This window comes from Tupaia chinensis, unplaced genomic scaffold (assembly GCF_000334495.1).
Source record: "Tupaia chinensis unplaced genomic scaffold, TupChi_1.0 Scaffold000057_1, whole genome shotgun sequence".
NCBI lineage: Eukaryota > Metazoa > Chordata > Mammalia > Scandentia > Tupaiidae > Tupaia > Tupaia belangeri.
The window spans coordinates 6,824,293-6,840,371 of NW_006159515.1; the positions used below are offsets into that span (position 1 = coordinate 6,824,293).

At 35.9% G+C, this 16,079-nt stretch overlaps 1 protein-coding gene across 1 annotated transcript in view; it reads right to left on the minus strand.

Moving 5' to 3' along the window:
* The window catches only part of IPO5 (importin 5), a 38,676-nt gene extending 27,930 nt beyond the window's left edge, over positions 1-10,746 (minus strand). The window contains exons 1-7 of the mRNA XM_014592364.1: positions 10,666-10,746; positions 7,572-7,764; positions 5,413-5,515; positions 4,297-4,393; positions 4,002-4,106; positions 1,824-1,946; positions 1,619-1,739 (exon numbers count right to left, since the gene is read on the minus strand). Of these exons, the coding sequence (XP_014447850.1) occupies positions 1,619-1,739; positions 1,824-1,946; positions 4,002-4,106; positions 4,297-4,393; positions 5,413-5,515; positions 7,572-7,755 (733 nt within the window). The 5' untranslated portion in view covers positions 7,756-7,764; positions 10,666-10,746. The remainder of the gene's footprint in view (positions 1-1,618; positions 1,740-1,823; positions 1,947-4,001; positions 4,107-4,296; positions 4,394-5,412; positions 5,516-7,571; positions 7,765-10,665) is intronic.
* Positions 10,747-16,079: the final 5,333 nt, after the last annotated feature.

Here is a 16,079-nt window from a genome sequence, read left to right on the forward strand (position 1 = left end):
CAGAGGTCTTTTTATAGCATATCTGGGGTTGTGATATATTTTTTCTCCATAGCGATAACCAGTTGACCCAATAATCTGTGATGAATGATCTTTTAAGTAAAGTAAACTATCTTTCTGAGTGAGTGAGTAGATCTGCTCCTGGATGCTCTCTCTTTCATTCTACCTGATCTACTGTCTGCAATTCTGAGTTCTCACAGCTGATGCAAGGCAATCACGTTATTTCTTAAAATCGTCTTGGCCATTTTAAGTCCTATGTTCTTCTACAAGAATCTCAAGATCAATTCTATTTGATTTTGACTGAAATGATAGAATTTTATAGACTGTGAGGAGAACTGACATTTAGTTCTCATCTATGAGTCTTTCACTCTTACTCAATTTTCTCCATACTAGTCTTGCACATATTTGGATTCATTTCCAGGTATTATAAGTCATATCTGCTACTGTAAGATTTTTTTCTTCCCTAGTAAGTTTTTAAAGTGATAATTATTGGTATAGGAATGGTATTATTTTTCATATTCTGGTATGTAATAACCTCACTGAATTCTTTGATTGGGTCTAATAACTTATCTGCTGATTCTTACTAATCTGTGTAGACTATCACATCAACTACAAATAAGCAATATTCAGCTTCATTGTCAATTCTTATATGGATGCTCCTTGACTTACGATAGGGCTATATCCTGATAAATTCATTGTAAACTTGAAAATTTTTAAGTTGACGATCATTTATACTTTTTTCTGTCTCTAAAGCACTGTCTGCAAGAGTTCATAAAATAGAAACAGCGACAGTAGGGATACTCTTCTTGTTCCCTATTTTAATTGGACAGCTAAAGATATCTGAAGGGTTGATCCTGCTGTGCAGTACTTTAGTGCAGAGGATGCTGGATCTCACAGAGGTGACCTCGATTTGAATCCCGGTCCCAGCAGCTTTGAAAACATGCTGGGAACGTGTGTGCCTATCTAAAATCCCAACAGGACAGAGTAATGGAGGGAAATAAAGAATTACAAAGTGACCAGGCCCTGCTGGAGGGTGCATATACTTACTGTCTCTTGTACATGCCCTATGGCATTAAAAAAAAGTTATGTGATGTCTCTCTCTTTCTCAAAGTTATCTTTAAAAAACTATGTATGGATCTCAAAATTTCTACTCCAAAAGTAAAAGTTAATATACTCTTACTTCAATCCCTTTTTCCACAGCCTTTCTGTAGCCCCCATAAACCCACCTGAAATACCTTTTACTCTATTTACTTTGCTCAATGTGTAATATCTAAATAATGGGAGTCTGTCACAGTCCACTAAGGAAATTTTACTCCTATTGGGCTGTGGGAAAAATCATGACACACTTTTTATGCAAAAAGGCACCATGACTTTCCTAATGACTCAATAACATCATATCATGCTTCAGATCATCTATAAAGCCTTAACAAAAAGCACAACTACAATGTTGGGTCCATGCATGTTTGTATGGAGATATGGAGATGTATTTCCCCACATTCATCTACTTCTGAATCTAATTCATTGTATTCTCAACAAATCTGAGAAATTGCAGAACCCTCAGCAAATTATTCCACCAGTTTTGCCACACCACGCATTAACTATTTGAAGGCTTTCAACTTACTAGTCTGTGCAACAATATTGGTATGTTTTCTTAACATAGCAGCTGCAGTCTCAGAAAGGGTCACGATGACTTCCAGGGCAAGCTGACGTTGCATATTATTGAGGCTAGTGTCTCCACATAACTACAAGGAAGACAATTTTGTATCCATTTAATATTTATTCTTTGAAAATAATAAACTGAGTATCCGCTGAAGTATTTAATTTACCTTTAGACTTAGCTGCAGAGTTGCTTCCAAGTGAGGACGCAAATACTTTGGTACAGTATCTGCAATCTCAACAAGGGATTTTAGGACTGAATCGTCATTCTGGTAGCATGAGTCGTTTACAGCCTAGAACACAGAAAACAGGAAAATAATGTCTATGTTCATTAGACAAAACATTTGTAAGTGGATGATGAAAAACCAGTAAAGGGTCTACCTAAATTAAATCACATGTCCACCTTTGTTTTGAGGAATGTTAACTAGAAACATACAAAATATATTTAAGTCTAAGTCAAAATTAAAAACAATAAAACTATAATAATTACCCCAACAAAATTTAAGGCTGTCAAGAAGTTCCTTTAGTATTTTTTTTGGGCGGTGGGGGTGGGGCAAAAGGTTTTTGCTATAGGGGGCATGCGCTTGCCAGAAAGAGACGGAGAGACAGAGGGCAAGAAATCACCCCTCAGGGAAATGGCCACACCACAATCCCTTCTCCTTCATTCTCCTCTTGGGATCTTGGGCATGCACACACATGTGCCCGGTGTGAGTTTAAGCCACCAGGTCTGGGACTTGAACTGTGATCAACTACATGGGAATTCAGTGACATAGTCATAACGCCAACTGCTGGTCCCCCAAAATTCCTTTTTAAATGAGAAGAAATGCCTTTCCTCTGTCCTTTGTATATGCATGTTCTAGTCATTTTCATACACACAGGAAATATGAGATCCTGGTACATTTAGTGTCCAGTATAGCCATTCTTCTCTTTCATGTAAATTTGGCCCATGTGGTATGTCAGTGTGCATTTTACATCTATCAATATCATGGTTTATTTTAGAGTAACGACCCCTAAAAGTGCTGCTGAACATTTTAACTTACTCTCAATCTAGAAGAAGAAAAATCTCTGGATTAAAAAAATTCTCTGAGACTAGGGATTATTAGTCAGAACTATAACTCAAGATTTTACACAATCAACAAGTAAAACGATAGCATGTTACAGTTAAGGTTTTGTCACCAACCTAAACCATCTTTTCCAGTGTGACTGCCTAGGGAGAAAAGTTTCAGTAAATTCTGTTAACAATTTCCTATCACATTAAAAACCTTCATTTTAGCTCCTTTAAATCCTAACTCAGTGACTCTCAATGAGAAAGCTATTTTCCCAGGAGATATTTCTTGGTTGACACCGGACTGTGGATGGGGAAAGGACAGAGATACTACATGTCTTGTATTGGAAACACAAATGCTTATGAGGGACTTATATGATCTCATCTCACATGATCATCGATACCAGACATCTGAAAAAGTGGAAAACCTCTTTATAATGATCTGAACCTAGAACATAGCACACAACCTATTTTCTGCCTGGTTTTAATGGTACCACTACCTGGTACTATGCTTTCAATCTCCTGAAATTTAACTACTATATAAATCTAGAATAGATTTATCCAGAACTTTATCATTTTAAGAATCTTATTGCCAATGGTAATGGTGATTGTGATGTGTGACTTGCCAATTATACACTCTCTATTGGTCCAGTTTTAGCTATTCCATATATTCAGTCCACTTAGGAATAACCTCATCTACTAAGGCTTCTAGTGTAGCCATGTCCAAACATTTATTTACAGAAAAATATGTTTTATAAATTACCTTTTATTTCTTCTGTGTTTATTAATAGTTAGGATCACTAATAATTTTTTAAAAACTGTGCGTGAGTTATATTACCTATGTACTTCATAGGTAACATAGTATATATGGGAAGTTACAAAATATTTGTCACAAAAAGAAGGTTTGAAGTCTGACAAAGTTGAGAATAATTAATTTGTCCAATCTAGTTTTGTTTTTAGAAAAAGGCAGAAGGTATCCTTAAAACAGTAACTTTTCTTTAGGAACTAATCATGTGAATAATCACAAACTACTTATTTGACAATACAAACTGGTACAGCCCCTGCGGTTAAGAGTAGGGACTCTACAGTCCAATGTGGACAGAACAACAAGGTCAAAAGCAGTAAATGCAAGCTCGATAAGGAGAGAAGTCTGCATGTTTTGTTCAACATTGCGTCTGTAGTGCCAGCGCATGAGGCAATAAATATTTATTGAATGAATGCACTATAGAACTGTGATGAGTGTGTACATCAATGCAAACCGATATAGGATGTAATTATGATTGTTTCTATACTGCTTTCTTACCTGTAAGAACCCGGGTAACAAGTCTGCAAAATGTTTGAACAGAGTAACGTTATGCTCATTTGCAAGTATAAATGCAGCTGTAGCTCTGGCAGATAATGTCCTGATCTGAAATGAAAAGAGGAAAGATGTGTCAAACATGAAGGGATGCAAGCCCATGTTTTCTTACTCAAGATGCAATTTTTCCTTATCAATAAAATTAGTATTTTAAAGTATAAATGTACAATTTCCTAATGCATTAAATTTCTTCACACATTAGAGTAAAATAAGTGTTAATAATGAAATTGAAGTTATTTACCGAAGGATGTTCCTGATCCTGCATACACTGAACTAACATCCGCTTGATGACATCTAAATAGTGTTGCTGTTGGTTGCCAAAAATCCCAGGAAAATTCCTAAAAAATGATTCAAAGCATTGTTTAAAAGCCACATCATATTTTGGTAAAATGTGACTATTTACTTGACTCAAGAGTATGTAATATTCCTTAGACTAAGTAACACCTAACAATTCTCTAAGAAATTCTCTTTCAGGGTCGAGTGAGAGAAAACAGACCTCCTGTGATGTTTAGGCTGGTAATAGGGGCTCCTCAGTACACCAATCCCATGCTTTATCCTTATCACCCTGTCTTAGCCAGAAGCTGCCCAGAATGAAAGATGGGACAAGAGCAACCACAGGGTTTCAGGTGGTAACTGTAGTAACAACAGTTTCTGACCATCTGCTCATAGGTTTGGTGACCCAAGTAATCCGAGTTTTGTCCTACTTTAAATTCAGTAAACAATTAAATTGAAGGCTTTATTTAATTCTCTAATCTGGACTATTGATATAAGCAACATACATTTGATAATTGAAGTAGAAAAGGTATGTCTAAAATGTGTATAGTCTTTGAAAAGTTACAAATCCAACATACTAAAAAATTCTCAAAAGCAAAAGGAAACTATGTAACACATAGTAAGGCAAAAAAAATAATCACTTAGTTCTAAACTTGAACCATCTGCTTATGGATATACAGAAGTTTATTAGAATGATATGAAGGTTGGTCACAGAAGACCCCCAAAACATAACAGGCATCAGCATTCTTCTTCTCTTCTTCAAGATACCACTATTAAAGTTGTTTTCTAAAAGCCACACTTGGTACTGTGCTAATCTCCAAATAAAGGAGAGGAAACTCAGAATATTTTCAGAATCATAAAACAAAGAAAATTATAGACCATCTTTATATATATTAAAAAAAGATAATGCAAAATGAGAAGATTCTAACAAAAATTTTGCTTTCAACACAAATACTAATATAAAACTTATCTAAAGGTATTTTATATTAATCTAAAAAGTTAAAATTAGTCTAACAGCAGTTAAAACATGTTTTGGGCATTCATGGCAGTAAATTTTTCAGAAAAACTCTAAAAAAGCATTTACCAGAAAATGTGAAGGGCAGCTTCCCGCAATCCCATATTTTGAGAGCTGACTGAATCAAAAAGGAACTTCAAACCTTCAGGCCACTGGTTGTTGCCATCCTCATCTAAAAGTAAAGAAATCCAGGCTTAAAGTGTGTAACTCAAACTTCAAAATATTAAGGGCAAATCTTTCTCTATTTCCTATGCCTCACTGAAAATATGTAGTAATGAAAAATGTCTCCTGCTCTGTATTTTTAAAATTCCAATAAAATTAAGTCCCTGAGCCAAAAAAAATGGCATCATAATCTTACAAAAAACTGTATCTGGGTTACATAAACACAGATATTAGCTGTGGTTTTTTCTAAGGAGTGGAATTTGGACAGGGCAGTACAATACTTGGGTGAATCCTTCACATACACTATTATTATTGAGTTTAAAAAGTAAGCAAAGCTTATTATTTGGCTGTAAAGTGCTAAAACCAAAATAATCTAGAGTGGGGACTCCTAGGACCCAGACAGGACATTCTTACTGTGCAGTTTTAAATACCATAAGAAGTTGTGAATGTGTTTACTAATTTTTTAAATAAAAATATTTTTTTCTGTGAGACAGACAGGCACTCCCAACAGGGTCTCTACTGTGTGATCTACCCCAGCCTTAGCTAGCCTAATCATGATGATTCGCACCTGCCACGTACAAGGAGACCCCAGGATGCGAACCTCAAACTTCCCCAGGAGGGTCCAGCACTGCAGGGCATAGTTTTGGTTACACAACAGGCCCATAGTATTTATTTTTTCACAAAATATAAAAGGAGAGATGTTACTTTGTAATAAAAATGAATAACCACTATGCCACTTAGGACTCACTAGATATGTGACAAACATGTTAAGAGTTGTAGAAATCATAGATGAATTATACTTTTTCTTATAAAATTTCCCCAACTTTTGCCGAACTTTTGTGAGATGAGAAGTGTGTACTGCTTACTTGACAGCACACGAATGAAACGAAAACAACCTTAACCTGTCCCTTCAACATAAAATGATGCTCTGAGGGGGGGGACCCACAGCTTTTTTTTTTTTTTTTTAAGAGAGAGATTTTTATTACAGGATATGTGCACTCACCAGAGAGACAGACAGATAGAAAGCAAGAAGTCTCCTCCCCAGGGGGGATGGCCACACCGAAATCCCTTTTCTTCCATTCTTGTCTTGGGATTTTAGGCCTGGACACACACACGCCCGACATGAGTTTTAAGCTACTGGGTTCCGGACTCATGCTGTGGTCAACTACGTGGGGGTCCAGAGACGTAATCATTATGCCATTTGCTAGTCCCAACCCACAGCTTTTTATTTTGCAGACAAGGTTTAGAAATATATAGAAATTTATCCAATGTCACAATAGCCAATAATAGAGCTAGAACTCGCTCTGAGGGGGGGACCAACAGCTTTTTTTTTTTTTTTTTAAGTTGATCAGAGAGAACTTTGAATTATTTGGGAAATATTTCTGCTAAAAAGTGATTCTGAATGAGAAACAATGTCACTTGTAAAAATACTTACCTGCACACTTGAAACAGAATTTTCTAAATGAAAAATATTCAAGATGAAAGTTCCAACGTATTCTGAACTCATGTATTTAAAATATAAAAATCGGGCCCAGGCCCTATTAGTTTCTAAAAATTGCCTATTATCAGAAAAGATGACAATCTGTTAGCTGAATGGAACAAGAACTTCTGCATTTCTCATTGATGAGATTAAATTGTCTTCATGTATTAAACACAACTCACAATGCTCTTTCATTTAGCTCTTATCTTCATCAGGCATTCTTTCCAACTATGAAAAATGCCATTTAAATAAACTACACTTACAACCACACCTATAAAATCCCTTTAAAAAAATTACAGGGTTAGTTCTGAGATTTGGTGGTTAGAGTAGCTGGATCCCACACAACCTACTACATGGTTTTGAGTCCCACAAGTGGAGGTTTGAGAAACACATCAGGTGAGTGTGTGTGCAGGTCCTAAATCCTGACAGGGAGGAGAAATGGAGAAGGGATTATGGCATGACCATTCTACATGGGGGAGGCTTTCTCCTCTTCACCTCATTCTGTCTCTCTTTGGTGAGCACAAGTGCCTGCTAGCAAAAGATACTCATTTTGTCTGTAACACAGTAAGTGTACTTGTATACACACCTATTAAATTCCTGGCCAGTTCTGCAGCAATGTCGCAAATTTTTTTCCTCATGCTAGATTGTGTTTCCATCTGAATAATCATTAGTAGTTCACTCTTGATAGCAGTCTGAACATCAGAAGGAAGAGTTGGATAGACTTCATCAAATGCAGAGGACAAAAGACGTCTTAGGAGAACGGCAGCCATTTGTCTAGCCTATAAATAGACAATAACACTATTAAGAACTTGACATCTTATTAGACAAGGTATTTCCAATAAACTAGATTCACTCTGCCATTGATGTAGTCCATTGTTCTGTTTTCATAATTCATTTCAAAAGCACTGTTAGATTTTTATAAAAAAAGAAAAAAGAAAAGAAAAAAAAGTAAAACATGGGGCCCAGCAGGTGGCGTGGTGGTTAAGGTGCTGGGCACTCCCACATGGCTGACCACAGTTCGAGTCCTGGACCTAGTGCCTTGCTTTCTCTCTCTCTCTGCCTCTCTCTGGTCAAATTAAAATAAATGAATGAATAAATAAAAAAATGTAAAACATAAAATTCTTTCTAATTAAGTCTACTGTATAGAACCAACCCATGCAATAAGCCATTTTTATTTATCGTTAAGAAAAATCCCAAAATATATTAGAATTCAAATAGAAACATACATCTTAGTATTGATAAACTTGTCTTCCATTTTTATTTTTCATTTTCTTTAGGGAAAAGAGAAATCTTCAAATGAACTGTAAACCCCATAATGCTCTTTTCCTATCTTTCTACCTGGTTCTTATATGAAGGGCCATTCCTGCCTAGCGGTAGGCTCCCAGCAGAGTCTGGCTATAGTATACCTGACATTTATTTGTCTCTTTTATGCAAACAACCATTTCATGTTCCCACACCTAAAAAGTGCTAATGAATCTCAAGGTGATATTCTTGGATTCCTGTTTTGATACATGTGGGATTGATTTAAGTTTGGCATTTTCTGCAAGAGGTGACTTCAAAAAGTTTGTGGAAAAAAGGAAATACAAGTTTATTCTTAGGCGCAAAAGATTCTGTAATCAATGTGTAGATTTTCTTAAAACACATTTTACACAAACTTTATGAAGACCCCTAGTATTAACAGGTTATTAAGAGGAAAACAGAGACACATACTGTTCTAGAATTTTAACCTCTCAAACCAATAAGCCATTGAGAATGCTGAACCTACTCTTTTCTGCTCTTGTTTTTTCTAGGCTGCTGCTCACTATCACTATAATTACTTTACTTCGAGACGTGACCAACCAAAAAGTCAGCCCATACAAATAAAATCAGCTATTCCCCCCTCTTCATTAACTTTTACTGAGATTATCTTTTTATTGAATAACCTATGGTAGGTGGCAAGCTTCAAAAAATTTAACATACTTTTTAAAGAATCCAAAGTGGTTAAAATTCTTATACAAGTGGTTAAAAAAAATTATGTGCAATTCTTTTCACACATATACTGGAGACTATGAAGCTACAAACATGATGCTGAGGCAAAATTGCAATCATCACCTAATTTCTAAAACAAATTTAATACAAGTTTTTAAGAACAAAATTCAGTAATGTTCACATTAGTCTTGGCTTTAAAATTTGTTTAGCAGCTAGCTTGCATAAATCTTTAAGAATTAAAATAGCCATCTGTTTTTAGTGATAGAAGTTACTTTATATGTTTCTTCACATTCGACATCCATTTTGAGTTACAGGAAAAAACATGTTACAAAGCCAATAAGTATCTCCTGTCATCTATTTTAAAAAAACTGGAGTATTTTTATACTGCTTTGTAAGTGCTATGAGAGAACAGAAAATTGCCTATCTAAGGTGATTGACTAAAAGTCAGGTAAAACACTATGTAGAAGTTTAGTATGACAGCATTTCTGACAAGTATTATTACCAGGTACTTCAAAAATTTCCTGGGGACAACTGGCCTGGTAGCCTAGTGATTAACGGAGTTGGATCCCAAATAGCTGACTACAGGGTGGCACAGTGGTGAAATAACGATGCTCTGTGAGGCTGACCCACATGGAAGAGTTCTGGGTTTTTGTCAGGAGACCTCTGTGAGTGCGTCAGGCATTATGTATGCCCATGACTGGGGCTTCCTGGGGTTGGGGGGTAAACTTTGGCATCAAGGAACTTGGTGGGGTGTTATCTGTTCCCCTCTCTAATAAATAAATAAATTTGAAATAAATTTGTATTTTTTTCATAATACACATTTTCTATGAGCTGAAGAACCCTCATGTAAGCATTTAATATATATAAGTATGACTATCAGCAAAGCTATTTTATTCTATGAACTTTAAATGCTGTTTCATAGGTAGTGTTAATTTTTCTTTATTTGAGTATTTTGAAACCTTTTCCAAAGTAAATAGATATTCAATGACATTCGCTACTTATTATAATACTACTTGATGGAAAGGAAAAAAGAGAAATAGTTAATAAATGCATAAGAAAGTAGTAATTTATAAAACTCTGGAAAAGTACTGTTTTACTAGAGGAAAAAAGAATCTGGAAATTAATGTGAATCTGAACTTGGTACAATAACAAAGTAATTCCCTAAAAACCATGATTTAAAAAGATTCTAGAGGGCCAGCCAGGTGGCGTGGTGGTGAAGCTGCTGGATTCCACATGTGGTTCAAGTCCCAAACCTGGTGGTTTGAAATACATGGTGGGCGCTTGTACCCAAAATCCCGAGAGGAGAATGGATTGCGGTATGGCCATCCTCCCTGGAGGATGCTTTTCTCACTTTCTCTCTCTCTGGTGAGTGTATGCGCTCTGTAGCAAACTAAAAGACAAAAAGTATTTTTTCAAAACATTTGGTAGTACATTAAAACATTGAATGAATTTATTCCTTTAGAATTGTTGAAAAGAAAATTTTATAGTGGCAGAAATCAATTTAACTATTAATATTTACAAAACCAACAACTTTTCTCCACCCTGGGCATATCCTGCATGGAAAAATGGAAACTCTTCAGTAGCTTTTAACAAGTACTAAGTTCAAAGTTCTAGTAAAGTCATGCAATACTTTTCATCATTCACTGTACCATCAACTGATACCGTAAACTTGTTTTCTGAGAATGTAATATTCTCAAACGTTAAGGTAGTACCTCCTCAGCAGCTGTTGTATTTCTGATGGCTTGTAAAAGGAATGTGATCTTTGACTGGCCTGGAATATTTTCATAGGTTTCCTACGTGGAATAAAAAATTAAATGTTAGGATACAATGTTAGAAAACTTCATGAGTTTCCAGTGAAAGAAACGAAAGAGTAAAAAAGATCGGAGAAGGCCTGAGAAGTCATTTAGTCTAGGTCTGGTGGTAACATTTTCTTCTGTGACATGCAAGATACTTCAGATAGGTTAGGAATGAAAGGATGTCCAAAGAGTTACTTACCAAGCTTCTTTCTACCTATATCTCTCAAGTAGATGTTGCTAATGTTGCTCATATTTTCCCAACTTCTGCTCCCTACACAAAACTCAAGGTCCTGGAGGTCAAAAAATGGTCAAATGGGACTTGAGCTACCACACAAAATAAAGTGCTCCCTAAAGTAGCACTCTGTAGCAGGGCAAACCACTTGTTTTGTCAATACTTCCAGGTAGGATAATGTAGAATTGGGTCAAATTACATTACTAACACAACCACTGACATACAAACCTCAGATGAAGCAAGTCAGAGAGAGAAAAACAAACTATTCACATTTTTTACATAATACTATCTTTCAAGTATTACACTAAATTTAATATATACATAAATTAGTATGGTCAGAAGACTATTATTATTTTCAGGTATTTCAGGAAAAGGTTTTGTGACTCTTTTCTGATAATAATGTAAAAGAAGAAGAAATTGGTTAGCAATACAAGTTTATACCAATTAATACAGATAGAATGGATCAAGAAATGAGACCCAACTATATTTTGTCAGCAAAGGAAGTTGAGAAGTATATGCGTTGATTTATGTACAAAAATTCCAACAATGATGGTCTTCTGCTATGGCAAGAAATCCATTTAAATACACTTGGAACTGTTTTCCTTAAGAAGCATCTTAATAAATAAAAATAAATACACTCTCATCTATCCACTTTGAGGTGTAATGTAGTTAACATTGATTTCTCAACAGTGCAAACTTAAAAGAGCTTGCCTTGAACTCTAATTATGACCATACCTCTATAATCTACTTGCTTTCTCTGGACAGAGGTGAGAAGGGAAGAAAACAAAGCAACTCTGAACCCACATCTATCTTATACCTTTGAAGTATTCCAAGAGCACCCCTGATGTACTGGCAGATAAAGACAGACTTAAAAGTTAGATGACTTTACAAGATCACAGACAAAAAGACAGACTGACCTTCTAAGGCCAACCTTCCTCAAATTCTCTCGTGGCACCAGAAGGCTCTGGGTTTCATTCCTGAGAGCTTACCTCATTAAATAATCAGCCCTATTTATGCAGTACTACCTGATTTTCAGACTTCTTGAACCAATCTCAGTCTGGAGGAAGAATAAATTTGGAGGAAAGGAAAATTTAAGATCTTCTGATAACCTCGAGTTCAACCCTAATAAAAAGCACACAGGATCATATCAATGCTGAAAATTGTGCTGAAAAGTGTTCATAGCTAAGATCATGGTCTGAATTATCCGTCCACAAAAGAGATGATTTATGTAAAGATATTCACAAGCTGACTGAAAAATTGGTAAGTATCTTGAGATTTCTTCATTTTTACCAAGCAACTAAGATACCAATTTAATATAACTTTCTCATTAAAAAAAAAAAAATCTCTTGGCCCACCCAACTGCAGTAGCACACACGGGTTGGTGCTAGTACTCAGCAGGTGAGGCCACAAGGGAGGCCTGGGTTTGATTTTTAGCCCACCCTAAAAGCTGGCAAGGTGGCATGTGCCTGTAGTCTCAGTTACTTGGCAGTTTCCTGACATGGTAAGATTGTGTCTAAAACACTACACACATACTCACAAACACAGTCTCTCACATTACAATAAAAATCTTTTTATTTCTAGCCTAACCCCTGATATAATGCAGATGCTACACATATTTAACACCTAAATTTCCAGCGATCTAAATCTAAAGTTTGTGGGGAAAAAAAAAATCCCAATTAGGCTAACCACACTCAACAAATCCATTATAAATCAAGGCTCTCTACTCCAGGTGGCTTGAGTATGCTAATTCTAATAGAGACTTATAAACATGAAGTCAAATATTAAACACTAATCCATAATGAATTAGAAGTTGATGGAGGGAGAGTTTAGTATGAGTGACATATGACTCCTTACAGAGAGTTCTCCTCATCTGACATGTTCCATGGTGACGAGCTAAATATAGTACTATATCCATACCATAATGGTCAAGGACAATGGCTGGGCAAAAAATCAAAATCAGCTTAAACAGACTAAGTTCCACAAAAGCAGGACTGCATCTCCTTATCTTTGTATCCAGAGTACCTAGCCCATTGGAATACAGTAATGCAAAGACTGTTTCTAAGACTATTTGGAGAATGAGTCTAGTTAGGGTCAATGAATGTGACCAGTGTTGAGGCCAAAAGAATTTCAGTTCTATTTATTCCGCTTATATAATCACACAATGTAAAGCTTTTTCCTTCCCTCTTCCCTGCCCACAAAAGAGAAATGCTAATTATGTACTCATCTCACTCATCCATATTTATGGCAAGCCTACCTTGTATGAGGAAACATGAGAGGACAGAAACTTTAAGTTGTTAAAACACCTTGGTTCCTTAACAATCAAGTATATTTTTAATAAATTACTCTCCTTCAACTTACAATAAAGTTCTATACTAAAATCAAGGAGGAATGAGGTATATGAACATAAAATTCAAGCATGTCAATAATAAAATATAAAAATGTCTATTTATGAATAACATGAATACTCAACTTTATATGTAAATCATTTATTTAACTGTTCATTCATGTTGTTAAACTGTGGGTCCTAAAGGCAATCAAATAATTTCTTCAAATATAAGAACACTTTTTGTAAAGTTAGAGAGCAAAATCCTTGAAGATTTTAAAAAGAGAAACGAAACAGAAAGCCTATCAAATGATTTATAAAATGGAAAAAGTTTTAAACTTTTTAGAATTTTAAAGCCCTTCAACAGTTTGGATAAAAAGAAAGCCTTTAATTGTACAATGACTTCATATTTGAATACAAAACAAGTCACCTTAGTCAACAGAGTTTGGTATTTATGTGTCAACTAAGTATTTTATTGTGACTATGTAAATTACAAAGATATTTACTAAGGCCTTGCTGGTTTTTTAGTTGATAGAAAATATTCCTATATTTGCTATATCAGATTTAGTACTGAATTTGGTTTACTTATAAAAGGCTTATTCCATGAGGTAAGAAAGGGGAGATAAAGCTATTTTTATGTGAAGCTATTTCTTTTCTCAAATATTTCCTAAGAAGCTCTATTTCCAGACTCACTTAGAGCAATATTAAACAGCACCAGGGAGCTTCCTCATAATGTTTACTGAAAAAACATTTTTTTTTTGTTAAATTAAGAAAATTTTGTTATCACAGTAATTTACCCACTAGTATATCTGCAGGACATACAAAGAAAAGTAAAACACAGTATCTGAATGTTTTCATCAGGAATAAAGGGACTAAGAGAATTAACAGTACTTATTTCCAATTGTTCTTTATGAGAAAATGTGCTGAATGCTAACTATCCCCAAAGTGATGTAAGTGATAAAAGATTTACAGCAGGAACCAATCAGAATTCAAGCTAAAACAGACACTGGTATTTAGTTCAATAGAAGAGATTCCCCACTAGGTCTGACAATAGAGACTTAAGCAATTGGAGGGAAGAGGGAGACTTAAACCAGCTTACTAATTACAATGCAGTTCTGCTTTGTAACATGGAAATTTCTATCATGGGTTGGGATTAAGAATTTATTTTGTTGAAAAATTATCTCTAGAAGTAGCTGAAAGCACTAAAATGTTTTACAGCAGCATCGTATCCAAAGTGCAAAGTAATGCAACTAATGCATGCATATGACTTCTAAGGACACTTTAAAATACTCTACAAATAAATCTGGCCAAGTATGTAAATAAGTATGTATGTATCCCTATGTACAGTACTATCTTAAAAACAAGACACTGGAAGCCTCAATACCCACTCATAGGAGGTTACCTATACACATAATATATCCATCTATATGATGCATAATCTACAGCTGCTCAAAAAAATCTCTTATATGGCAATGTAAAATATACTGAATGAAAAAAAATCTAAGTTCCAAAATAGGGTAAAAACGATGTATATGTACATTCCTTTAGAAGTATATTTTCAAGGAAGATTCAGGAGAAGATTCAGCAGAAGCTTAAGGCAGTTCCTTTGTGGAATGAAATAAAAAACTACCTGTATTATTTGGATTTGTACTCTGAACATGTATTACATGTATGTCAAATGACTAAAGTCATTAGAATAGAGCTAACAGTTGAAAGTACTTTTTCATACAAAACTGAATTCTCAGTGTATTTACTTCACTTATAAAACCACTAAGTGTAAACAGCATATCTGCAATCTACTCAAAACAAGTATTAACAACACTGTGGTTTCTAAGACAATTACAGAAACTCCTCAGGCCCTTGAGTTCAGAAGAGGACCTGCCCCTCAGTTGAATAGCTGTAAAGTGTTTTCACTCAGTAAAATATCTGGCTGAACATCCTTCACTAAATTTTACACAAATCTTCAATCACACAGTTGCAAAGAACTCCCTATATAATCAATCAAGTTGGAAGGCAGGCTCTGACACCGCACGTAAAGATACTGGGAAGTTTTCTTCTTTCCTGGAAGTATTTCACATACACAGGAGTCTCAACACTGACATCCTACCATCAACCTTCTCTTGAACCCCCCAAAAAGCCTTAACCACTTCTCGGTCAATGAGCTTCCAGTGTATGAGAAATAATGTCTTTGGAAATAGCCACAGCTATGTTTTTAAGGCCAAGAGCCAGAGTGATTTTTTTTTTTAAAAGGAGAAATTCAGGTTAGATCTAATGAAATTGAAGACTTATACATATGGTATAGGCCCAGTTAAACAACGGGTGTCTCAGTTCATCCCATTTATGTTGAAACCACAAATCTCTAAAGATCACAGAAAATGTGCCTGAAGGAAGAACAGAGTAAGGTGGAAGCTGCTTAGAAAGAAACCCTATAGGCAACTTCACAAAAACGGGGTGGGGAGGAGGGAAATCCAGCTTCTGATGTTAGAACAAGACTGAGAAAAAGACTACAAGGGGGTATGCGCAGAGGCAGCGACAAGGCGGGACACATTTCAAAAGGCAGGGATGGGGAAGGGGGAGCAGAGGGTTTGAGAGATGAGAGGGCAGGAGCGAAGCAGGGGTCGACAGGGAGCAGGTTAGGGTTGGGGAGTCCTGGAAGGCTGGGCTGGGAGGAAGCGGGAAAGAAGAGGAGCGGGAGCCCCGAAGGGTGGCGGGCTAAGTTGGGGCCCGGGGCCCGCCTGGCACGGCGCAGCCTCCCGCCACCGGCTCCCACCCCTG